Source organism: Monodelphis domestica, chromosome 4 (assembly GCF_027887165.1).
Source record: "Monodelphis domestica isolate mMonDom1 chromosome 4, mMonDom1.pri, whole genome shotgun sequence".
NCBI lineage: Eukaryota > Metazoa > Chordata > Mammalia > Didelphimorphia > Didelphidae > Monodelphis > Monodelphis domestica.
The window spans coordinates 352,726,094-352,753,043 of record NC_077230.1 but is presented as its reverse complement, the minus strand read 5'-3'; the positions used below and the strand labels follow the sequence as shown (position 1 = coordinate 352,753,043).

The following is a 26,950-nucleotide window of genomic DNA, read 5'->3' as shown; positions in this document are numbered from 1 at the left end:
AACTATGCCCCTATTGATAAGTGGTCAAAAGATATGGACAATAGTTTTCAGAATGTGCAATCAAAGCTACCTATAGTCATATAAAAATGTTCTCTCACTATTGATTAGAGAATTGTAAATTAAAATAACTCTGAGGTATCACCTCACACCTATCAGAAATAAGAAATACTAGAGATGGTGATCAAAAACAAGTACATTAATAAATTTTTTTTGTGGAATTGTGAACAAAGCATTCTGTATAATAATTAGGAGCTATGCCCAAAGGACTATAAAAACTATGCATACCATTTGATCCAGCAATACTGCTCCTAAGGTATAAGAAAATGTTAAAGGGAAAAGGACGTAAATATATAAACATATTTATAATAGCTCTTTAGTGTGGCTAAGAATCAGGAATGAAGGGATGTTTATTAATTGAGGAGTGGCTGAACAAGTTGTAGAATAGGATTGTGATGAAGTACTGTTGTGCTATAAGAAGAGAAGAAGGAAGCATTTTCAGAAAGGAAAATAAAAATCAAAACAAAACATGGCAATAGCTGTATGAACTGATGCAAATTGAAGTGAAAAATACCAGGAAATCATTGTGCACTCTAAGAACAATGTTGTAATGATCAACTATAAAAGATTTGGCTGGGGGCAGCTGGGTATCTCAGTGGATTGAGAACCAGGCCTAGAGACTGGAGGTCCTAGGTTCAAATCTGGCCTCAGAAATTTCTCAGCTGTGTGACCCTGGGCAAGTCACTTGACCCCCATTGCCTAGCCCTTACCACTCTTCTGCCTTGGAGCCAAGATACAGTATTGACTCCAAGACGGAAGGTAAGGGTTTTAATTTAAAAAAAAAAGATTTGGGTACTCTTTTCAATGAAATTATCAAAGCCAATTTCAAAGGATTAATGATGGGAAAATGGTATCTTCTTCCAGATACAGAACTGATAAACTCTGAATAAAAATTGAAGTATAATTTTATTTTTTGCTTTAAAAAATATAGCTAATTTGTTCATGCTAAACATAATATAATAATAAGTTTTGCATTACTTTACATGTATAATTGATATGATTTGCTTGCCTTCCCATTAGGTCAGGGACATTTAGGAGGAAGGGAGAGAAAATTTAGAACACAAAATCTAAAAAAGAAATGTAAGAAGTAAATAATACATTTACTTTTTAAAAAATGTGAAAAGGGGTAGTGAGTTACCACAAATGTATTTATCACTGCATATATTATGTATGTAAATATATACATATATATGCATGTGGAAAAACAAGAACAAGCACACCAAGAGTAAACAATTTTTATACCATCTCATCTCTCTTTAGCACCTTAACAGTTCTCAGAAGAGTCTTTTCATTTTGTTCTTATTCTAAGTTCTCTCAGGTGGAAATGATCCCTTATCCTAGTCCTGTTTCACAACTCAACTTCCTTAAAACTATTTTTTTAACCTACCAAGTATCTGCTCCTCCCCTCTTTTTCTAGTGAAAATCTCAGTAGAAATAAGGGAAAATTAAGTTTTTTTCTAATAAAAAGCCTGCTATACATTTGAGGTCATTATCTAGACAGATTCAGATTCTTGGGTATCCCATTTTAAATGTTATTACTTCCCTCTTCACTATCTTAAGTTACTTCTCTGGACTATATTACTCTTTTCATTTCCTCATGAAGTCATTCAACTCAGAACAGACTAGAACTCTAATAGCTGAACACAAATAAGCACAATGAAATGTCTTTGTCATTTAATCAGATATGCCATATTGTTAGTGAATTATTATAATTGGGTCAAGCAGAGTGTGATTGAAAAATTGGCCAAGTGGGAAATAGAAAACTTGATTTCTCTTTTTGTTTCTGACATTTTTACTAACTGTTCAACCTTAATATCAGTTCATTATCTGTTCTCATCTCTATCCTCTCTGAAGAGAAAAAAATAATGGCTATCCTCATAATATTGTTAGTGGAGCTTATATTAAAATAATTGGATAATTCTATATTTAATTCATGTAGATACTTCTTAAATAGAAATATTTAAGTGCATTATTCCTTAGCAGACATTATTTCTAAGTTTCTACGACTAAAAAAACACTCGAAGTAAACTTTATATAGAAAATCCACCTTCTCACTCTTAGCTAAGTACTTAAATCTTTGTTGATTTGAATTAAATTATATCAGAACCATTTGAATCATAGATTAGAAAAGGCAATGATCTTGTATATTACTCTTCAAGTTCCTTCTTTTACAAATATGAAAGTTTAGATCACAGGGATTTAGTGTTTTACAAGTAAGTAATAGAGAGGGCTTAAACTCAATTCTTTTAATCATACATCTATTGTTCTCATTATTGTGCAGCACTTTCATGAAATACTAAATAATATTTTATTCTAAACTTATTAATCAACAAATATTTCAATATACAAAGAACAATAAGAAAAGGATTACATGTGAATCTACAAACCTCTGTCACATAGTCTATTTTTAAACATATCTTACATTTATTATCACAGTAACCTCATCTTGTTTTGTTTATGTCTACTTCTAAACATATTTCTGAACTTATGTATATTTATTTTGAATATTTTATTGATGATTCATTGCATGGAGTGCTCAAAAGATAGAAGTGCATTCTGATAAATGTTTGAAACTTCTACACTACCTCCATATCACAACAGCCTGTCAGAGAAGGCCGTCTGTTTTCTCTTTTATGTCTCTTACAATCCCTTTCTTTTTTTAAGGTTCAGCTCATTTGTTACTTTGTACCAGGAACTTTTCCTAATTTTCCTAGTTGTTAGTCCTTTCTCTCTGCTAGAATTACCATGTATCTACCTATATCACTCTGCTCCTCTTTACCCCTATACAAGGTATTAGAAACTTTAAATTACTAAAGGGTATAGGGACATCTATCTGGAATTTATGCTGGCAACAGTATTGAGAGTGATGGGGTTTCTGAATCCTTTGGCCTTCGATTCTGTTTAAAACTCAGGAGTGCTCTTGAATGCCTGAGTATATGGATGAAACAGTAACGTTGTTTGCATACTTTCTTTGCCATGGAGTAAGATATAGATTGGGGCAATAATATCAAGTAAGGGCATGAGGGCTGATTACACAGTGAGTGAGTTGGCTAAATAATAGGGGGGGAAAGCAGAGAGTGAATGAACCCAGGAACTCATCCAATTCATGATGAAGTCGAGCTAACAGTAGCAATTGGTGAATCCTGTTAGCTGACAGAGTCCTGCTCATAGCATATTTCTCCCACAAACATAGTTCTGGGAAAGTTCCTGCCTGGGTTTTAAACCTCAATCAAACTCCATCCTCTTGCCTAATACTATTTGAGAGAGAACATATAGAAGAAAGAAAATTTATCCCTGGACTCAATTTATTGCAACTAACTACTGGAAACAGTGTCTTCTTAATGATCATTTCCCCCTTTTGTTATATGATTTTGTAATAAAATTATACAATTAAAATGAATTAATGAATGGTATGTGTTTAAAGGGGAGCTCCAGAATATAATATATATATGTATATATATAATTTTATCTGGATATGTAATAATTTCTAAACATTTTTTAGGGAAAAATGTCTAGAATATCAGAGAGAGGACAAATCAAGGGGTCATGTAATTATTGTCAGCTACATTGCATTTAGATTAATTCCCTATGACATAAAATATAATAGAGTTCCAAGAGCATACATGCTCTAAGGAGAATGAGATCCCAATGTATGAAACAATAAATTAATTAATTTTCTAATTGTCCATGCCCTAGAAAGTTATTTTTTAATAAACCTGATAATTCTTAATGGATTTTCATCTCAAAATCAATCAATAGTGTGACATGGAAAAAAAAATTAAATCCTTACCTTCTGTCTTAGAATCAATACTCTGTATGGGTTCTAAGGCAGAAGTGCAGTAAGGGCTAGACAATAGAGTTTAAGTGACTTGCCCAAGGACACACAGCTAGTAAGTGTCCGAGGACAGATTTGAACCCAGGACCTCCCATTGTTAGGCCTAGCTCTCAATCTACTGAGCCACCCATACCCCTGACATAGAAATTTTTTTTAAAAAATAAGAATATTTATGAAAAGGTTTCCTCTCTCATTCTGAAAATGGTTTTCCTATGACTGGAATTACCTCCACTAACCATTCTTACAAACTTTATATATTCACAATCATCGCTTAGAAATTTGATCAGCACTGGCTTAGAATTTATTTTGGGTGGCAACCCAGTACTTGGAGAACACGTTCCCTAATCTGCTTGGTTCTGGCCCCATAAATCAAAGGATTAATCATGGGAGGTACCAGGAAGTAGAGATTGTCTACAATAATCTGGAAGTGTGGGGGCATTTGGTATCCAAATGTTTGAGCCAAAAAAGAAAAGACAACAGGAGAATAAAAGAGGGCAATTACACAGAGATGGGAACCACATGTACTCAGGGCCTTATGCCGTGCCTCCCAGGAAGGGATCCGGAAAACAGCTCGAAGAATCATCCCATAAGAGAGGCTAATAAAGAGTAAGTCAACACCAATAGAAGTCACAATAACCATGAGACCATAGACAATGTAATTAGAGATGTCCCCACAAGCAATCTGTACCATAGCCATGTAAGCACAATAGGAGTAGGGAATAATGTTGGTTTGGAAGCTGGTCAACCTTTTGGCTAAGATAGGGGCTGGAGTAAGCACAACTATAGTCCTTGCTATTACTGCCAGTCCCATTTTTACCAGTGAATTGTTGGCTAGGATTGTGGTGTATCTCAGTGGATTGCAAATGGCTATAAAGCGATCAAAAGCCATAGCCAAAAGAATACCAGATTCCATGACATAGAAAGATGGGATGAAAAACATCTGGGTAAGACATCCATCAATTCTGATCTCTTTTGCATCTAGCCAGAAGATGCCTAACATGCGGGGCACGGTTGCACTAACTAAGGACAAGTCAACAACTGACAACATAGCCAGCAGGAGAAACATGGGCTCATGGAGACTCTTCTCTGTGTGGATGATGAATATGATGGTGATATTGCCAATAAAAGCAATGATGAAGACTAAGAAGAAGGGCAAGGAGAACCAGCTATGATATGACTCAAGTCCTGGAATCCCAGCCAATAAAAATACCTCTGGCTGGGGAATAGAGTTGTTACAAGAGGACATTGCTGTTGGTTCCTGGTGGAGGGTGGTCAATTCACTGGATAGAAGTCAGAGAGAAATTGGAAATAAATAGATCATGAAACAGGAAGCACATGGGTTTAATGATATAAGAAGATTCTTCTCTTGTTCATCTGGCTAGAAACGTCTGGGAAAAAAAAAAGAAAAGAAAACTTGATTCAAAGAAAAATAATTCAGGGTTGATTCACCTTCTACATGTACATAGGGAGATCATCTTATATGTTGTTTCCTTGCCTGTATATTTAGGTCCTGATTAGAGTTAATTGTGTATATTTTCTTTGGGAAATCAGCTATTTTATCTCATTTTGTAGAGAACTTGACTCAGAATTTGGAAAATCTCGGTTTGAGCCCTGATCCTTGACACAAATTAACTATGAGACCCTGGACAAGTTGAGTAAGTTGTTTAATGTATCAGTGTGCTAGGTGACTCTCTATTAACACTATAATGTAGAGTGAAGATGCTGAATTGTATTAGTTAGTATAGACTTCTTTATCCAAAAGTTTTTTAGATCATAAGTCCTTTCTCTTGTGAATCATATGTCCAATTTCTGTTCCTCACATTAAAGTCCCAACTACACATGGGAAAGACAACTAGTATACAGGAAATTGTGTTGAATTTGAAATTCAAGGTTTGGGGTTCAAATTTCATTTCTTCTATTTATCATCTATGAAACATTAGAGAAGTAATTTAATGTTCCCAGTCTTCATTTTCCCCAACTGTAAAATGAGGTGGTTGAAATAAATGATCACTAAGATCCCTTTCAGATCTCAATCTATTATTTTACAAGTCATGCCCTAATTAATCCCTAGACTTTCCTTTTGAAATATTTTCTGTTCTACATTCCAGTTCCCTCATTTTGAAGGTGAGGAAACATTCAAAATGGTGAAATGATTTCAAGGTCACACAACTAGGAGTGCAAAGAATCTAGTACTTACCTCTGAATCTCTTGATTTTTATGCCAGTATTCCTCATTTTGTCCCTGCCATTAAGTGAATGATCCCTTCTTCATCTCCTATCAAGTTCTGGCTTCTGCAGGTTTGCTTGTTTTTTCCTGACCATGTTTAGGGCTAGGCAGATAGTTGACTCTGAGTTTCAGCTAAACAAACCTCTATCCTCTTCTAGCTGCCAAATCATTCTAAGTTCTCATCACAATTTCCTCCTAAGGAAATTTCTCAAAAAGTTTGGTCTACTGTTTTTTCAAACTAGGAGACTGTATAATCATTTTGTTTGGGCTATCGGAAAAGGATTAATATTATCCAATAGAGGAAGGAAAATCATTATTGTGAGTGAGAGGATGGGTCATAGAATTGTCAGTGTAAACCTCAATGTCTATCTGAACTAAAAAAAATTCATTTTAAAGATGAGGAGATTCAGACAGGGAGAGATTAAATGTTTTGGTTATGGTCCAGTAAGTGTCAGAGACAGAATTTGAGCCCAGTTTCTCTGATGACAATAGGCACTTTATCACATTATACTAAAAAAATGCATTGGAACTGTAGTTCTGTCCTTTAAATACCCAAAACAATCAATCATCCAATAAGAGAACATACTGCTTTAGGGGACAATATAAAATAGAGGTACAAAATAAAAGCCACTGTAACACTTTGAATGGCCAGAACCACGTTTTAAATCTAATTTAAATCTAAAAATTAATCAGATAAATATTACAATAAAACACAGACAACATTAATACATGATTTCCTTAGACAATACATAGTTTGCAAGGATCTCTGTACAGTCTGATAGCACCCATTTGGTTTTGAGTTTAACATACTTACGTGAAATATTTCTAATTTTACAAAGTACTTCTTTGTACTGCATTCCCCTACCAGGATCCTTCTGGAGGTTGGAGGAAGAAGGGGAAATATGGAATGTGTTTAGAAAAATGATGCACAAAAATTCACCTGGAGAGAGTCAGTGGTAATCCTGGAAAATCACAAATTATTTTTTCCATAGAGTAACTATAGAAGACCTTATATAGATTATTCCTAAAGAACACTGGGTGATGCTGCAGTTACTGAAAGAGCAGGGCACACAGCATGTTTTGGTTCTTTGGAGCCCCTTGGCAGTCTGGTAAAGTGAAGGAAATAAATAATTACTAATGAAAAATATATATTTAGATTTACATCCATATCTATATCTATGTTCATATCTATCTCTTTGTCTCTCTCTATAGAGAGACAAATATATATATATATATATATATATATATTCTTCCCCAATCTGGCAAACCTTTCAAGAGGATCTGTGAATCTCTGTTACAAACTTTCTCATAAAAAAAAAAGTTTAACCGAAAGCTCTGTGTACCCTCTAGAGGTAACACTGACATCACAGGGAAGTTATTTAGTGAGAAAAAGAGTTAGGAGCTATTAAATTCAAGTCCCCAAAGAATTTAAAGTTACTACTATGCTTTGAAATCTATTTGGTATGGGAAAGGGATGATATGCAGGCCAATGATAAAGGAAAACAGAGGAAAGGTAAAGTATCTTAATCCTTATTTTTGCTTCAGTTTCCTCTGCCAAAGAAAATGACTTTTGAAAAGGAAGATGGTCAATAGGACTTGCTAAACATTGAGATGAATAAAGGAATAATAAAAGATCACCTAGCTGGCCTGGATGAATTCAAATCATGTAGCCCAAATTAACTAGAAATATGAACACTGTAAGACCTAGTGCAAGTGATTGCTGAAACATTATCAATGCTATCTAAAAAAGCATGAGTATGAGAAAGGCAGTGGTGTTTGTCCTACATTTTCAAAGAGTTTGACAAAGCATATAAAGTGATTACGTCTTGACTTCAGCATGATATGGATTTAATTGAGACAGAGTTGTACAAAGTCATTAATCTCAGTCTCTCTTCCAGAGTCATCAAAGTCAAATAGCAAGACAAAATTTGGGACAATTGGTGATGTCCTGGGATGTGGTAGATGAAACCTTAGCATCTTAGACATCTGGCCAAGCTCTAGGTGCTCCAAAGCATGTTCTTCAGCCATCTTTCATGGCCATTGGAACTAATTTGTTCTCAATCACGTATTCTACAAAGGAGACTTCACCTCTTTGGATGATAAACTTCTCTAACTCACCAAGATGTGTGTGGCCTATTGGTTATGCTGAGATGGATTAGTAAGTTGTGGTCACTGAGCCCAGTACAGTTTTTTGCACAGACATCTGAGAGTTGAGTGCCAGGTGGACACCAAAGGTAGATAAACAGTCTTGAAAAGGGCTCACCAAGTCCTTGCACCAAAGGTACAAATATGGTGGATGGACCATAGGACTGAAGGAAAACATTTTCTCTGCCTTTCAAAAAATGAAGAGGACATTTGAAAATTATAGGCCAATGAGCTTGATTTGTTGTTTCCTAACAAAATGTGAGAATTGTTTATTCAAGAAAGAGTGAGTGAACATGTCAGAGAAGAAACAGTGACAACAAAGAAATAGCAGGGCTTCTGCAAATAGGTCATAACAGACTAAATTAATTGTCTTTTTGACAGTTACTGATCAGGGGACTGATATGGGGTAGTCTACTAATACTGTAGGAGAGTTGCATCAAGTACTTCTTGCTAACATGAAAAGGGTATATATATATATATATATATATATATATATATATATATATATATATATATATACATATACATATACATATATGGAATATATATGGGTTCAATAACAAAACAATAAGACATTACTGGGCCCTAGCTAGACGATTTTGATATTCTGGCCACAATAATTTAGGGAGGATATTGATAAACTAGAGAAGGTATAACAGAGAGTAACCTGGGTAGAGAAAAATCTTGTATCCACGTGCTATAAAAATCATTTAAATGAATTGGATATGTTTAACTTAGGGAAAATAATACTTGTAGCTGCCTTCAAGTATTTAAAGAAGGTATTCAACTTTTTGTGACAGGATCCCTTCTGGAATCAGAGGAAGCTTATGAATCCTTTTTCAAAATAATCTTTTTAAATGTATGACTGACAGTACATAGAATTGTAAAGGAAATAATGATATTAACTGCTTTCAAGTATTTAAAGTAAAATTCACAAACTTTTGTGGTCATGGAATATTTTTGCAGCAGAGTGACTCCTATGAGTCATTTCTTATAATAACATTTTAATTATAAGAAATAAAATTCATATATTTACAAAGGAAATTATTATAATGAAAAACAATTCTCAAAGTAGGAACCAAAAGGAAAAAAAAATATTTCACGGATCCCAGGTAGAGAAGCTTTGATTTAGAGAATTTTTATGTCAAACTTGACTCTAGAGAGCAGAAGCAGGATCATATATAGAAATTGTAGAAATTCACATTTATTTTCACAATAGGAAAAATACTCCAATAATTACGAGCTACTCAAAAGTGAGATAAATTGCTTCACAATATTTACAGTCTAAAGATAGATTTTTTAGGTCATGATAGGTAGCATTTTTCCAGGACTATATCTTTTATATTTATCTCATTTTCCTATAATTAGTAGTTATTTATATTTATTTTTGTTGTAAAATCTTTAAAAGTATGGAATGAATTGAACATAATCAAATGACCTAAATTGAATACATCAACAATTTCTTAGGTGTCTTTATATTTGCCATCATTCCCATTTCTTTTTTTAAATTATTTTTTAAACCCTTACCTTCCATCTTGGAGTCAATACTATGAATTGGCTCCAAGGCAGGAGAGTGGTAAAATCTAGGCAATGGGACTTAAGGGACTTGCCCAGGGTCACACAGCTAAGAAGTGTCTGAGACCAGATTTCAACCTAGGATCTCTTGTCTCTAGGTCTGACTCTCAATCCACTGAGTCATCCAGCTGTCCACATCATTCCCATTTCTGATAGGTCCCTATGTTGTTGCTGAACCCAGATTGTAAATTTCATAGTGTCATATTTGGAACAGAAGTAGCTAGATTTCTCAGTGGATAGAGTGCTAGGTCTGGAGATAGGAGGACTTGAGTTTAAATCCACCCTCACACTTTTACTAGCTCTGTGAACCTGGGCAAGGGACTCAACCTCTATTCATGTTAATCCAATGGAGAAGGAAATATCAAATTATTCCAGTATCTTTGCCAAGAAATTCCCATAGATAGAATTGTCCATGGGGTCATGAAAAGTTGGACACTACTGAAAAATATACTAATAAAAATATTTTGAACTGGAAGGTTCTTTCAAGGTCACTGAATCCAAACTTCTCATATTTTTAGGTGAAGAACCTGAGCTCAACCAGATTAAATGATTGCTGAGGGTTGCACAGGAAATAAGTGGAATAACTAGGACTTGAAAGCAATAGTAAGAAAAAGTAGATAGAAACATAATCATCATCTGATATAGGTATTCTTTTTTTTTTCTAAGAAATTTCACCAAAGAGAAAGGAAAGAAATAAACAGGTACCAAAATAAAAGTAAAAAGGTCAAAGATAGAGATACACACACACACACACACATATATATCTATATATATATATATATATATAAATATAATGGAAAGCAATTCACTATGAGTTTTAGGCATAAGCACATATACATATCTATACATGCATATATACATACTTTCATACATAAATTTATATATATGCATATATAAATATCAATTGCTAAGATTATTTTTTTTGTGGAGGGGCAAGTGGGGGAGTTTTGTGGGTAGTCATTGATCACTGAAGATCAAAGAACAAGATTTCAATATATATAGGGAAAGAAAAGTTTTGAGAACTTGTGACTCTTAATTCATCCCTTTTTATCCTAGCCTATTACTTCTTCTCTTCCTTCATTCTGCTCTTTCCTAAGACCTGTAACCTGACTGAAGGATAAGAGAATGTTTCATTACCTGAGTGTATAAGGATGATGGAGGAAGAGTTCAGTCACACTGGAGCCATAGCCCAGTATAGGATCACTTATCTGAAATGTAAGAGAAGAGGAGCAGATGATCTATGCAGAAGCTTGGAGGATCCTTTGCCAGAATAATCTGTGGAAGAGTATTTATCATACTGATTCTTTTTTTTCTTTTTCTCCCAAGGGAACTCCCATTAAACAGTGTCTTCCTCAGCTGGGCCACTTCATGGATCAGAGATCTAATCTAGGACTGGATGAAGAAAGCAGATATATGTCAGTGGAGAATTAGAGGAAGAAGAAATGGGAAGACTTGATTTTTCCAGAGAAGGAAACACTATTTGTGAAGTTTACTGAAAATTAAAAAAAAAAAAGAGTTTCTCTCATTACACCAAACTCTGCAAGAGCAGAGACTTTATTTTTTTAATCTTTTTGTATGCCTAGTACTTAACAAGGTGCCTGGCACATAGTAAGCATTTATTAGATACCCATTGATTGACTAACTGATTGATTTAGGTAAATGTAGCAGGGGATGGGGGCACATTTAAACCTAATGAATGAAATCTATTGAAGCAGTTTCCAAACACTTTTGAGCATAAATCTAATCAGTACATTTTTTGAGTATGTACTAGAGGTGATAGTCAGCCATTTACTTAGTAAAAATACTTTCCATCTGTGTTAGAATCAATACTCAGGGGGAAAAGAAGCAATACTAAGTATCAGAATGAAGACAGAAGTTGCAGGAGACATTAGGCAACTGGGAGTAAGTGACTTGCCTGGGATCACCAAGTTAGTCGATGTCTGAGGTCAGATTTAAACTTGGGACCTACGGGTTCTGTATCTAATGAGCTATCTAGATGTCCCAGCCATGTACATTCTGAAAATAATTTTGGCATATGTGTGGATAATGCATAGAACAGAGACTTAAGTGAAAAAGACCAAATTATGAGCAATGTCATATTCCATGCAAGAGGTTAATGAGAACTTGAACTTGAAAGTGATATTATGAGTAAAATGAATGGGTATTTTCTATGGATTGGACTGAGATATTGTTTAACTCACCCATGAATTCTTAATAAATCTTGGTTGCTTGATTGATAAAGACATTCCATATCTCAGATTTTCTCTGTAGCAACTATCTAGTCCTCTAAAAATTATTTTATTTCTTCTTAAGAATGACTTTGTATACACATGGAACTGTTACTTGACCCTAGCCAAATCTAAACCACAGAAATTATGCAACTTCTCTCTACATCATGGGACACTTCCCTTTGTCCTGCAATCTTGGAAATCCTTGGTTTTCTAATATCCTTCATGCTGATTGTCCCTTACTCACAGTTAAAAACCAACAGAAATAGTCAATTTTCCATATATTCATTTTGTTGACCATTCTGTATCTGGGTTCTCCCATCTGAATTTTGGCTATCATGGGCTTTCATAACTTTTTTTTCTACATCTTTTTGTGTCTTTCCATGGTTTATTAACAGAAGTCTTCATCTTCTCTCTATTCTGTTTTGGTTAAGATCTCATGGCTAAGTGCATTAAGATTCCTCCTTTTTCTTTTGATAAAAATTAAAACACAGATCCATATCTTTCTAAGTTAATGTTCCAGTATCTTAAACTTAATAAAATGAGTGATATGGTATTACACTGTGGTCCTATCTGGGAATTTCTGAGGAGGGTCTCTGAGATAAATGAAAGGAAAATAATGTTCTTTTCTTTCTTGTCCTATTGCCCAAGTAGCCTCTTTACTTCAAAATCTTACTATTAGTGTAGTAGCTTATCAGATGGAAAGCCAAATCTAGAGATGGGAGGCCTGGGATTCAAATGTGGTCTCATATAGTTCTTAGCTGAGTGACCCTGGGCAAATCACTTAACCCTAATTGCCTGCCCGTTACCACTCTTCTTCTGTGAAACTGGTACTTAGTACTGATTATAAGACAGAAGGGAAGGGTTTAAATAAAAACTCTTAATATGTCGTAGTGGTTTCATTCCTCTTTAAAAGGTATTAAGACTATAGAAAAAATAGAGGAGGGTTTATATCAGAAATTTTTAAAAATTGTATCATCATATGACTGAAGATAGAGCTTAGAGATTGTTTTCATTAATATATTAAGAATTCTAGATGAGCTAACTCTCTCTAATGTAAGATTATATTCTCCGCAGTTTATAGTCCTTCATGAATTGCCTTGGAAAGGAAGAAGTTAAATGGCTTGCCCAGTACAACACAGCCAATATGCTTCAGAAACAGGCCTTGAGCTCAGAATTTTCTGTCTTTTCTTCTCTCCTTCTGTGACATGATATTTCATCTCATGAATATTATTCAGTTTAATTAAATAAATATTTATTTTATGTGTTGTGGCATTTAAAAGAGTAGATACCATAAACTGTAAGAGTTAAAATAGTTGAGGGTCGTAAACTGTAGTGATTAAAAATAGTGGAAGATATAAATTGTGATAGATATAAGAGTGGGTGAGTAAATTGTGACCGCAGGAAATATGTTTTCACCACAGTGTCTTGTTTTAAATCAAATATTTAAGGTGGTCGCCAGGGAAATATTCCCAATTATGAATATACCCAAGTCAACTGGGTTTTATAGAGATTTTTAATTAATAATACAATGAAGAATAAAAGAAAGAGAGAGAGAGAGAGAGAGAGAGAGAGAGAGAGAGAGAGAGAGAGAGAGAGAGAGAGAGAGAGAGAGAGAGAGAGAGAGAAAGGAAATAAATGAGAAAAGAATAGGCCCGCCCAGGCAGCCCTGGCCAACCCAGGCCTAAGCCCTAAAAGAAAAGATCAGTCAGTCCTAATCACTCACCATAAGATTTGTTCAAGGGAGGATTCAGGGGGACAGAGTCTCCCCAGAGGGAGTTCCAGCCAGAGTTAGCCTCCCTTGAAAGACCTCCTTAGAGATTGTATCTCAAGAGCCTGTATATCTCAAGACCTTTTCAACAGTCTATCCTTTTTCTTATATACTGGGTTTTCTCCTATGTTACCTCCCCTAAGTTCTTCCATCTATCAATCACAGTAGATGTTGTCCAAAGGACAGCCCATTCTGAATTCACACCTGAGTAGATTAATCCTTTTAGTAATCCACACCTGAGTAGGTTAGAATCTCTGTGTAAGTTTTTTCCTCTTTGCTCCTTTTAAGTTCACAAGTTGCCTAACCTTTATAGGTACTTAGCACCCCTTTGTAATAATTCTAAAAATAGGCATGGCTTAAGTATGGGTTTAAGTACTTTTCATTGTTCTGCAAGGAGTTTTCTTCCCTAAAGCAGTCTTAAGTACGGGTGGAGTAGAGGTCTTCCCATTTCTGATCTAAGTAGAGTTCTCACATTTTAGATCTAAGTAGCTTCATTGTTTAAAATGGGGAATGGCCTTAACCAAATTTTCTAAGGTAGAGTCTGAGAAGCTTTTAACATTCACAAGTCCGAGAAATTTCAAGATTCACAATCACCCCGGATGATCATTGGGAGACTAGTCTTCCCACTGATCATTTAACATAATCATTTTGTAGTTCTAAATGCACTTCTAACTATAGATATACACAATATTCAATTTTCTAAGAGAAATTAGAATAGTGAGGGAGGAAATAGAAAAGAAAAAAAGCAAAACCAATGTTTTGCTGGGCGCACTGACAGAAAGCAAAATTAGGAGCAGTCCCTTTTGGCATAAATGTGTACATTTACAATAAATGTTCAATCAAAGTTCAGTTCAATCAACCATATCCAAAGTTCATTCTTGATCTTCTTGATGAAGAGTAGATTGCTTCAACATCTTTCTGCAACACTTCATTCTCTGGATTTAGGAGTTAACAAGCTTCTTCCTTGAAGATCTTTTCTCGAACAAAATCAAAGTCTTGGATTTTATGTAAAAATACAATCTCAAACAAAAAATCAAAATTCTTAGATTTTAAATTAAAATACAATCCCCCCTGAAGTAGGTGTTAAAAAATATCCAGTTCAGCTCAGGATGCAATCTTGAGTTACGGGGGTATATGAGTCAGTTATCAGAAGAAGAGAAAAATAACCAAAAACCATAAGAAAAAAAATTCAAAATAGGTTCTTTTATAGGTCCAATTTAAAGTAATTTCTATTGCAAAAGTCAATAGGACAGAATGCAGTAATATTTCACTTAGCCATTTGTAGCCAAGACTACAGGAATTTGCCATAATATAAGAAGGAAAAGAATTAGAATTCTATTTTGATAGGGAAGCGTCATTCCCTCGTCTGACTTTTTTTGTCATTCTCAGGGATATAGGGAGCCATCATGATAGTCAAATTTTGTACTTGTATGAGTGTAGTCGAGGAATACCTCCTCTTTTCTTTATTTGTATTTGCCTAAGATAAAGTTGTGGACTTACTTATCTTTGCTTCAGACAAAGATAAGGATTGACCTTCGCCCATCTTGGGACCAAGGATGAAACAGTAAACAAGAAGGCTGCGGGATAAAATTTATGAAGGGCTAATTGCGATTAGGTGGGCGCCTATCCCCTCGTCTGTCCCCTTCCCCTTTGTTTGTATTTGCATTAAAGGAAGAATGTAGGCTAACCTTTGAACACCTGCCTATCCCTTGATCAAGATTAGGGTTTCTGGAATGTAGAGTTGTACATTCCTGTAGGTTTTTTGTCTAAGTAGTCTTTGCCTATAAAAGTTCTGTGTGAAGCAAATAAAATTGGCACTATTTCTCTCTTTTCATATAGTGTCCACCTCTTCTTTTGTTACTCTTCATTTTTCGTTACCCCAAACAGGATGTCACAGGACTGGCCGACCCTGTGGATGAGTCTTGTAAGCCATAGAGTCTTACATATGAGTACTTTGCAAAGAGTGTAGATACAAGGAAGTCCTACGACTTAACATATGTCAAGCGTCGCAACCTTGAGTCTCACATTAGTATTTCACGTGTGCTCTTTTTGGCACTCTTCAGGTTAAGTTTGTGCTCCTTGTTTTTTATCCCTTTTTCTGGAATCAGATACAAACATTAATCACAGTCCTATAATATTTTATCAATTAATGGTAGGTTCCCATAGTTTAAAGCTTTTAGGTATATATTGGTATTATAGCAAGAATATACATATATATTAACTTATATTACTGCAGAAAAGAAAAAAAATATTAATAATATTTACCTTTTTTACAAGAAATGAGAAAAATCAAATATTCTAATCAAAATAAAGAAAATAAATTATAAAAATTAGGAAAAAATCAGTAATTCAATGTGTCTTTGGAAAAAAAAAGTATCCATTTGTGAATGGATTATTATCTCCAATTCATATGATAGGATACAGTCAATCAGTCTCAACAGAAGATGCTTTCTTCACATGTGAGCAATGAATCCAAGAGTCCTTTTCTCCAATCTTTATAGATGTTGGAGTAGTTAACAATATTTGGAATGGTCCTTCCCACAAAGTTTGAGTTGCTCCAGTACGCTTGAAATTCTTAATATAAACTTTATCTCCTGGGTTCAGGTCATGCAGAGAAAAGTCTAGTGGTCTGGCTTGTACTGCAGCTCTGGATTCATGAAGTTCTCACGTAGTTTGTGCTGTAATTCCTGTATATAGGAAGCAATAGTAGTATCTCCCCCTAATAGTGAGGTATATACAGGCGGAAAAGGTTTAGCCTGTATAGGCGGATGTCCAAATAGCATCTCAAATGGTGAGATGTGTAGATCTCCTCTAGGCCTGCTTCTAAGATAAAATAGGGCCAGAGGTAGGATTTCAGGCCATTTTAAATGTGTCTCAGTGCATAATTTTCCAATCATAGTTTTAAGTTCTTTGTTCATCCTTTCCACTTGGCCTGAGCTCTGGGGATGATATGGAACATGAAATTTGAGAGTTATTCCCAAGCAAGAATATATCTGGTTTTAGACAGAATCAGTAAAATGACTTCCTCTATCTGAATCAATACATGCTGGTAGTCCAAAGCAAGGAATAATTTCCTTTAAAAGTATCTTTGCAACAAAATCTGCTGTGGCTCAGGTCACAGGAAATACTTCCGGCCATCTGATTAGTTGATCTACTATTACTAGACAAAATTTATAATGTCCAGCCTTTGGCATTGCTATGAAATTTATCTGTAGATGTTCAAAAGTTGTGTAAGCCAGAGGATGTCCACCAAAGGCTTTTCCACAAAATGCATGTTGGTTATATGCCTGGCAGGTAGAGCAGGCTGAACATACTTTAGAGGCTATAGTAGTTATACCAGGGGCTATCCATACTCTCTTCACAGAGTCCACAATGCCCCGGGTGCCAAAATGACCATTTTTATGAATAGATTGGCAAATTTGGTTATAGAAATTTCTAGGGAGCAGGGGTTTTCCTTCAGATGACACCCATACTCCATTAATCTGTTTTGCTTTGAATTTTTGTTTCCATTTTTCCACTTCCTTTTCATTATAGGAAAGTGGTAGATTTAAATCATTAGTGGTTGTTAATGTTAAAATTAATTTAGGTCCTTCTATGGCTGCTAGCTTTGCAGCAGCATCTGCTCGATCATTTCCTCTAGAGACAGGGTCAGTGCCACCTGTATGGGCAGAACAATGAACTACAGCTAGGGCTTCAGGAACCTGTAGAGCAGAAAGAACTTCATTAATAATTTCTGCATTAGCTATAGATTTTCCAGCTGAGGTTAAAAATCCTCTTTGGATCCATAACATTCCGACTGAATGACAAATGACAAAAGCATATTGAGAATCCATATAAATTGTTGCCTTTTTATCCTTGCCAATTATACAAGCGTGCTTCAGAGCTATGAGTTCTGCTTCTTGAGCACTAATGTTAGAAGGTAGTGAAGCTGACCACTCAGTGGCAAATTCTGAGACTACAGCAGCTCCAGTGTAACGTATGCCATCCCTCATAAAAGAGGCACCATCGGTAAATAAGATCAGATCTGCATTGTCTAAGGGAGTGTCCAAGAGATTATCTCGAGGCTTTTCTGCCATGGACACTAATGTTTCACAATTGTGTAATGGTTCTCCTGAAGTTGGTAAATCTGGAAGTAAGGTGGCAGGGTTAAGAGTAGTACAGCGTTTCAAAGTAATGTTTTCACTATTTAACAATGTTATTTCATATCTTGTAATTCTCTGATCTGAGAAAGCCTGTGTTCTATGTTTTATCAACAATGCTTCTACTTCATGTGGGAACATAATTGTTAATGGGCATCCCAATACTATATCAACAGTTTTTGTCACAAGTAAGACTGTAGCAATTACTCCTCTAAGATGTGGTGGTGCTCCTGCTGCTACTGGGTCCAGTTGAGCAGAATAATAAGCAATTGGGCCCTGAGAAGGTCCCAAAGTCTGAGTTAATAAGCCAGAAGCTACTCCTCTTTGCTCATGCACATAAAAAGTAAATGGCTTGTTGTAATCTGGGATGCCCAGAGCAGGGGCAGACATGATAGCCTTTTTTAGATCTGATAGAGTTGACAAGTGTTCAGCCTCTAATTTGAGGGGTTCCGGAACTGAATCCTTTGTTAATGCTATAAGGGGTTTAGTAATTTCCACATAGCAAGGAATCCATTGTCTGCACAACCCTGTTGCTCCCAAAATTGCTCTCAACTGTTTCTTAGTAGTAGGAACACTTAAATTTTGAATATTCTCAATTCTTTTTGGTGCCTGACTCAACTCAGGCAGGTCTAATTAGCCCTCTACTGGAGGACCCTCATCTGAAGGACCATTTAGCTGGAGGACCCTGTGGTGAATAAGCACATGGCCTCCTCCAGAAACCAATCTCTCCAGATGCCAGGAAAGGAGTCAGCTTTTCACTCACCCATGTTGTAATCGAAAGGAGAAAATCCAAGAGCAATTTTACCAAATGGTAGAGTCCCAGGTCCATACTGAAGAAGGTCCTCCACCATCCTCCAGAGCTTTGAAAGAGCTAGAAGACCTTGTAACAGGAAGTTTTGGTCATTTCTTTCTGTCACTTCTTGTTCCTTCCTCCACTTTAGGGGACCAATTGTAGTCTTTAAATTTACTTAGGACTGCCCAGGGTGCAGTCAGTTGCTACTGGAGTTGCAAATCCCTTTAGTAAGTAGTTTGTGGACTTCCCCTACTTTAGGGATAAGTAATTCATGTTTGTTGATTAAATTTAAAAGTATGCAAGGGATTACATCTTGGCTATGGAAGGGGGTGGAAGGAGGGGAGGAGAATAACATTAATCATTGAACCATGGAAAATTTTTCTTAATTAATCAATAAAATTAAATTAACAAATAAAATAAATGAATGTAGCCAAAGGGAGAGTTAATCCCATCTTCACACCCTCCCTCCAAACACCTCCCCCTTCCTTTGTCTTATTCTTCTACTTCTCCGTAGGGTAAGATAGAATTCTATACTTCACTAAGTATATTTGTTTTTGCCTTTCTGAACCACTTATGATGAGAATAAAGTTTAAGCTCTGTCACCAAGCTAATCCTTCCCTCTCCATAATGATTTTTCACATCTCTTTATGTTTTATAATTTGCCTATTTTATCTCACCCTTCCCTTTTCTCTAAGTGTTAGTTACTGGTAGTCTCTCAGTGACCGAGAATGACAATTGTCTTTGTGCATTATCATCTATTGATGTACCCTCATGTGGCTTTGGAGTCCAAAGACTGAGGTGCAGAGTTTGTGGCACATGGGGCATGGGACTCCAATTGTTACAGGAGGTTCAGTTGTGGCCTGGTGTCAGCAATTACGCACAGCAGCAAGACATTGACGTCGTTCATCTTCAAAGGTGGTGGCGGCATGGTTAATGTGGGTTCGCCAGCTGCTTCTGATAGAGGCAGTAAGTTCTAGTTGCTTTGGTGTAATGCCTGCCCACTTCAAGTTTGACTTTAGCTGATCTCTTGAATCTTTTCTTTGGTCAGACTTGTTTCCAGAGTCCAGCTAACAATTCACCATAGAATACCTGTCTTGGTATTCGCTGTGGGTCCATGCGGATGACATGTCCAGACCATTGTAGCTGGGTTTTGAGGACCATTACTTCAATGCTGGTGGAGTTGGCTCTGTCAAGGACTTCCTGGTTGATGATTCAGTTCTGCCATTGGATCCTCATGATTGACCGGAAAGAGTGTTGGTGGAATTGCTCCAGCTGTTTCATGTGCTTCCGGTACAGTGTCCATGTCTCGCAACCGTAAAGGAGCGAGCTGAGGACCACTGTGTTATACACTTCGACCTTTGTCACAGTGCTTACACCGCTTTGTTGGAGAACTTTGCAGCGCAGCCGCCCGAGTGCCTGGCTGGCCTTTTGGATCCTGGCATTGATCTCATGGGCTAGGGACCTGTTGTTGGCGATGGTGCTGCCCAGGTACTTGAAAGTGTTGACATTAGAAAGCTGAGTGCCATCGACTGTAATGCATGGCTGGTTAGTTGGCCTCCCTGGTGCAGGTTGGAACAGCACCTTTGTTTTGCTGAGGCTGATAGTCAGGCCAAACCGTTTTGTTGCTGTAAAGAACCTGTCCACAATGGTTTGAAGATGAAATCTTGGTGGGCCATGAGAGCACAGTCATCTGCGAAGAGAGCTTCCAGGATGAGTCTCTCTGTTGTCTTTGTTTTTGCAGTAAGGTAGCGAAGGTCGAATAGTGAACCATTCAGTCGGTATTTGATGTAGACGCCCAGGTCTAGATCCATCACAGCATGCTGTAATACTTGGTTGAAAAATAGGTTGAATAGTACCGGAGCAAGGACACAGCCTTGTTTCATGCCATTGGAGATGTTGAAGCGATTAGAAGTCTCTCCACCAGATAGGACTTCCCCTGCCATGTCGACATGAAAGAGCTGGATCAGTTTGACGAATTTTGCTGGGCAACCGAGCTTGCAAAGGATCACCCACAATGCATCCCTGTTAACTGTATCGAACACCTTTGTCAGATCTATGAAGACAATGTAAAGACTCAGATTCTGCTCAAGGCATTTTTCCTGCTTTTGCCTCATCGATGGTGCTACGATATGGTCTGAAGCCACATTGTGATTCAGGCAGGTTCTGCTCTGAAACAGATGACAGGAGTCTGTTGAGTATAACACGGGCAAGGATCTTTCCAGCAGTGGAGAGTAGTGAGATGCCTCTGTAGTTGTCACAGGCTGCTCGTGTGCCTTTGTTCTTGTACAGGGCTACAATGGAGGCATCTCTGAGTTCTGGGGGCATGTCTTCCTCTTCCCATATGCTGGTCAGCACTATGTGGAATGCCTGGAGCGCCTTTCCATTTAAGGTCTTGTACACCTTGGTTGGGATCCCGTCTTTACCTGGTGCCTTGCCTGCACTCATTTGTTTAATGGCTTTTTGGACTTCCTCTATTGAAGGAGGGATGTCAAGTTGTTCAATGGTGTGGTTTTGGGGGATCTGGTCAAGTGTGCTTTGGTCGACTGAAAAGGGTCGGTTGAGAACCTGACTGAAGTGTTCTTTCCACCTGTTGCTGATGCCTTTTTTATCTTTTATGAGAGTGTCACCTTCAGAGGATAGCCAGGGAATGGTGGTGGGTTTTAATGGCCCATAGACAGTCTTGAGGGCACTGAAAAATTGTTTGTAGTTTTTCGTATCAGCAAAGCACTGGATTTCTTCTGCCTTTTTTTCCCCACCATCTCTAAGTGTAATCATCTTTTTTCACCCATTACATATAATTTCATATCATCATATATACATACACATCATATCATCAAACATCATCATATACATTATATACTCAAAATCAGCTTCCTTTCCCATCCTTTTTGTAAGTATATTCCTTCTATCTTCTCTACTATTAAGAATTACAAATATCCTCTTTCCATGTAAAAATACAAACATTTTCCCCTAACCTTTAAATTTTCTCTTTCTTATTTACCTTTTTAGGCTTCTCTTGAGTCTTCGTATTTGGACTTCAAAATTAGAGTTTAGGTCTGGCTTATTCTTCAGGAATGCATGGAAATCTACAATCTTGTTAAATGTCCATTTTCCCCCTGAAATAATAGACTGTTTTGTGTGATAGGTGACTCTGGGTTGTAAGCCTAGATTTTTCTCCTTTCTGAATATCATATTCCACGCCTTCTTCTAGTTCCTGTATGATCCTGATTGTACCTCCATGGTATCTGAATTGTTTGTTTCTGGTCATTTGCAGTATTTTCTCCTTGGCTTGATGGCTCTTAAATTAAGTCATTATATTTCTGGAAGTCGTCATTTGAGGATTTCTTTCTGAAGGTGATCAGTGAATTCTTTCTATTTCAATTTTACTTTCTTGTTTGAGGATATCTGGGCAGTTTTATTTGACAATTTCTTGTATTATGATATCCAAGATTTTTTTTTTTGATCATGGCTTTCAGGTAGTCCAATAATTCTTAAATTGTCTCTTCTGGATCTATTATTTAGGTCAGTTATTTTTTAATAAGATATTTCATGTTTTCTTCTGTTTTTTTTTCTTCTTTTGATTTTGTTTTATTGTTTCTTGATTTCGCATGTAATCATTAGTTTCTAGTTGCTCAATTCTAATTTTAAGGCCCAGTTTTCCTCTGTCATTTTTGTTTCTACTTTTTTCATTTCTTTTTGCATTACTTTCATTTCTCTTCTCCATTTTCCCTCTCCCTCTCTTAATTAGTGTATTTAATTTTTTTGAGCTCTTCCAGTATCTGCATCCAATCTGTCCCCTTCTGTGTCTATACCTTGATTTTTGTCTCCATAAAATACTTTAGAGTTAGGTGCTTTTTTGTTGTTGTTTGCTCATTTTTCCAACCTTTTTATAGGTAGGCTCTGTTTTCTGGGAGGTTACAGTACCTTCTTCTAATATGGTATGATGGCCTGAGGATTGAGACCTCTAAAAGCCACCTCTCATTGATGATTCAATTAACCTTTAAGATGGTGATAACTTAAAGACTTGTATCAGGCTTGGACATAAGTTTTTTTTTTTTTTTTACTCTGAGGTTGGTCCATTCAGGAACTGCTCAAATTCTAGCCTCAGGCTTAGATGCAATTTCTTTCTTTTTTTTTTGTCTCACTGAATACTTGGTCTAATATGACACACAGTTCATTGTCCTGTCCCAGAGCTCCACCCTGAGCCCTCTGCAAAAAGATCCAGACCCACTTCCAGGCCACCAAACACCACAAAGTGGTATCTATATTCTCACCACAAGCCTAGACTGGGACTCTTGGCTTCTCTCTGGGTTCATGCAGATCAGCCCACTTTAAAATCCCATAGGATGGGATTCTAGACTTCCCCACAGGTTTAGAATTTCAAGGGGTGTTGATTTATTAGGCATCTGTTTACCCAGGCAATGTCTTAGCATCTGGATGTTGGCTTGGGCTTAGGTTCCTAACCTGGAACAACAGATGTAGTGTGGGGCTGTGTGGCTCGCTCTTGGCTTGCTCTTGACTCCTTGCTAAAGTCTCCTGTTGACTCTGCTTCCCTCTCACTCATGTGCCACAAATGTTCTCTTCCTATCTTTTGGATTTTTCTTTTCTTGTCTCTTGTTTCTTTTTCTGTCTCCTTATAGGTTCTTTTCTCTCTTTTATTTGTTTTTTGGCATTGTTTTAATATTGGTTGGAGAGGATTCTCTTGGTGACTCTGAGCTTCTCTGCTTTTTTCCACCATCTTGGCTCAGCCCCCTGATATTCATACTTCTTAAAGTTAACGTATTACATGGTATATGGTTTTGGTCTAATTTTCATTTCTATCAAACTTTTTCCAAGTTTACAAGAGTCAATACTACAAAAAAGTAAAATCTTTCTAAAGAATAGTTTATTCAATTTACCTAATGGTGAACTATTTCTTTAAAATCTGGTTATTATGATTATTCTAATGACTTATTCAACTTTTCAATCATTGGGCAGAGGTAATTAGTTTCAAGTAATTTTTTTTACTACTTTTATGTAGTATAAATTAAAATCTGCTAATACTATGTGCCCTATACCTACTTTTTCTTATGGTCTTTGATATTTTAGATGTGTGGTTCTTCCAAATTAGTTAACTCATAAATGAAATCACTTGGTTAATTAGCTTGCATTAGCATTAGATCTGAAAATTAATTTATATAGTATCATCATTTTCATTTTAATGTCATAGTCTAATACTGAGCAATATATTTCTTCCTAATGATTCTTTCTAGTTCTTTAAAGATTATTCTTTATTTTTCTTCATGTAAATCTTTTTGCATATCTCAATAGGTCATCACCCAGATATTTTGTGTATTTTTAAACCCTTACATTCTGTCTTGGAACCAGAAGAGTGGTAAGGGCTAGGCAATGGAGGTCAAGTGACTTGCCCAGGGTCACACAGCTAGGAAGTGGCTGAGGCCAGATTTGAACTTAGAACCTTCTGTCTCTAGGCTTGACTCTCAATCCACTGAGCCACACAGCTGCCCCTATTTTGTGTATTTTTAATAATTTTAAATTAATTTCTCTAATTATAGTATTTTCATTGTTTGGGATTAATGCTCTATAGAAATTATGGGACTTCGGAAATAATTTTTCTTCTGATATATTATTTAAGTAATTATGCCAAATGACTTCTTTGTCATTTGTCATGTTCTGTAGGAAAATCATTATGTCAATTTTCAATAAGAATATTTTAATCTACTTTTTTGCTGATGTTATGAGTTTTATTATTTTATCATTACTAACATTTCTGCAATTATATCAAACAAAATGTAGAAAAGATACCAACTTTATTGTTTTGTTCATACAGGGTTAATGTCTTTATTTGAAAGCTTTTCTCTTGATTTTAGATTTTTAAAAATCCTTTTAGAGTTTCTTCCATGTTTATATATTTTAATCTTTTAATGAAATCTTATATTTTTTCAATTACTTACATAGCATTTATTGAAATAACCATGTTTTTCATAAAAATTGATATTTCTATTTTAGTTATTCTAATTGTTTTACTATTTTTAAACAATTGTTGCATATCTACTAAGATAAAAGTGAATTATTTTCTGCTTACATTACTCGTCACATTGTGAGAATTTTAAAAACAATTTTGTATCAATAATTCAATGAGATTGCTTTCTATATAGTCTTTCCTGATTGTATTTCTTTTTTAACTGTAAGATTAAAATTAATATACAATAACTCCAAGTATTATATTTTATAAGATTTATTAAATCACTTGAAGTAAAGGAAATAAAAAGCTTGAGTGAAGAGAAGTTTTCCTGACCGCGTTAGCAGGAGAAGAGAGCGAGGGTGGGATTACAGAAACTTAATCTCCAAAATTAAGGACATAAAGTGAGGAAGAAAGTGGGATTCTGAGAAATGGAGTGCTGGGGTACAAAATTATAACTTTACATAACCAAAGTAAACCATTACATAAAAAATGGAGATACGCTAACTACTACTGTTTTCCCTTTACAATGTGCCTTGCATTTTTTAAAAATAATGTACTTATATGGTTGCACACATATTTATTTATACATAACTATATATATATACATACAATGTTTTTACATATAAATGTGTTACATATACATACATATACACTATAGTTGTTTCCTCTGAAGGGATGTAAGCTCCTTGAAAGCAAGTACTATTTCAATCAATAGATTCTTGATTGATTACTTCTCTTAATGTATTCTTTCTCAATTTACCACTCAAGCCTATATGTCTACTTTTAATTGTCTGTGTTGGCACATAATTTTTTGGGCATTCAAAAGGGAAGGGACCCCATTACTTCTTATCATCTTTTAATAGCCAGAATTAAAGACACAAAATATATCTTCTTCATAGTCCTTCAAGGGTTATCCATAAACTTATTTTTCTAAAGAGGATTATCTAGGACCATTGACTTTATAGTATCTTTTATGCTTTTCTCTTCACATAAGCCATTCCCTAGAATGGATAGTAAAGTGAGAGGAGTTTATCTATAAATAGAAGATCAGGAAAAGGGTTTTTTTTTATTTTTATTAGAAATATTGTTATAAGATTCCTTAAGAAATGGTATGAAACTTGTTAAAATGTAGGTAGTTGATTCCTTTACTATCCTTAATATAATCTGGTAGATATCACAGGACAAAAAATCATGTATAACCATGTGTATATGAGTGAAGATTGTTTTGTCCTTGTCTAAACTCTAAGTCTTAGCTCCTCCTATTACCTCTTTCACAATCAAATAACCTTGACCCTCAATGCCCCAAGAACATAATCTCTGATCTTCTTGGTTCTGACACCATATACAATGGGGTTGAGAAAGGGAGGAACCAACAAGTACATGTTGGCAATGAAAATGTGAACCTGAGGTGGTACATTATGGCCAAAACGGTGAGTTAGAAATGTGAAGACAGCTGTAGAATAAAAGACAAGAATCACACAGACATGGGAGCCACATGTGCCCAAGGCCTTAAGGCTAGCCTCACGGGATGGAAGGCGAAAGACGGCACGGAGGATCAAGACATAGGAGATAGCAATGAAGAAGCCATCACAGGAGCCAATTACAGAGGCTACACTTAAACTATAGCGCTTTGTAGAACCTGTGTCTACACATGCCAATTTCACCACCGCCATGAACTCACAGTAAGTATGGGCAATCCTGTGAGATCTACAGTAGGGCAATTGCTTGAGTAAGATAGGATGTGGAGAGAAGAAGGCCATACCCCGAAGAACCACAGCCCCACCAATCTTAGCTATTCGGGAATTGGTAAGAATGGTTGCATGGCGCAATGGCTCACAAATGGCCACATAACGGTCAAAAGCCATGGCCAAGAAGAATCCAGATTCCATGGCTGTGAAGCTATGGATAAAGAACATCTGAGTTAGACAGGCATCAAAGGCAATTTGATGGGATCCAAGCCAGAAGAGACAGAGCATTCGGGGCAGAGTGGAGGTGGAGAGGACCAGGTCAGTAACAGAAAGCATACACAAGAATAAGAACATGGGCTCATGTAGGCTTCTCTCTGCCCGCACCACAGATACAATTGTCACATTCCCCACCACAGCCACCACATAGAGGGAGCAGAAGGGAATCCCAATCCAGGTGTGTAAATACTCTAGGCCTGGGATGCCCACCAGGTAGAATGCAGAGAAATGTGAAACATTTGTGGGAGACAT

General features: G+C 36.1%; 2 protein-coding genes across 2 annotated transcripts; both read right to left on the bottom strand.

The window, feature by feature from the left end:
• Positions 1-3,622: 3,622 nt before the first annotated feature.
• LOC100020786 (olfactory receptor 52E4-like) lies at positions 3,623-5,271 on the bottom strand. Its single transcript, XM_001373118.3, has one exon. The coding sequence runs from the start codon at positions 5,136-5,138 to the stop codon at positions 4,194-4,196; it is 945 nt and encodes a 314-aa protein (XP_001373155.2). The 5' UTR covers positions 5,139-5,271; the 3' UTR covers positions 3,623-4,193.
• Positions 5,272-26,011: 20,740 nt separating this feature from the next.
• LOC100020762 (olfactory receptor 52P1-like) lies at positions 26,012-26,950 on the bottom strand. The gene has a single exon (XM_001373102.2). It carries the CDS (start codon positions 26,948-26,950, stop codon positions 26,012-26,014), a length of 939 nt encoding a protein of 312 aa, XP_001373139.2.

Excerpts from the sequence above, each read along its gene's own strand:
- LOC100020762 (XM_001373102.2), bottom strand. The coding sequence starts at position 26,950 with ATGTCTCCCACAAATGTTTCACATTTCTCTGCATTCTACCTGGTGGGC.
- LOC100020786 (XM_001373118.3), bottom strand. The coding sequence starts at position 5,138 with ATGTCCTCTTGTAACAACTCTATTCCCCAGCCAGAGGTATTTTTATTG.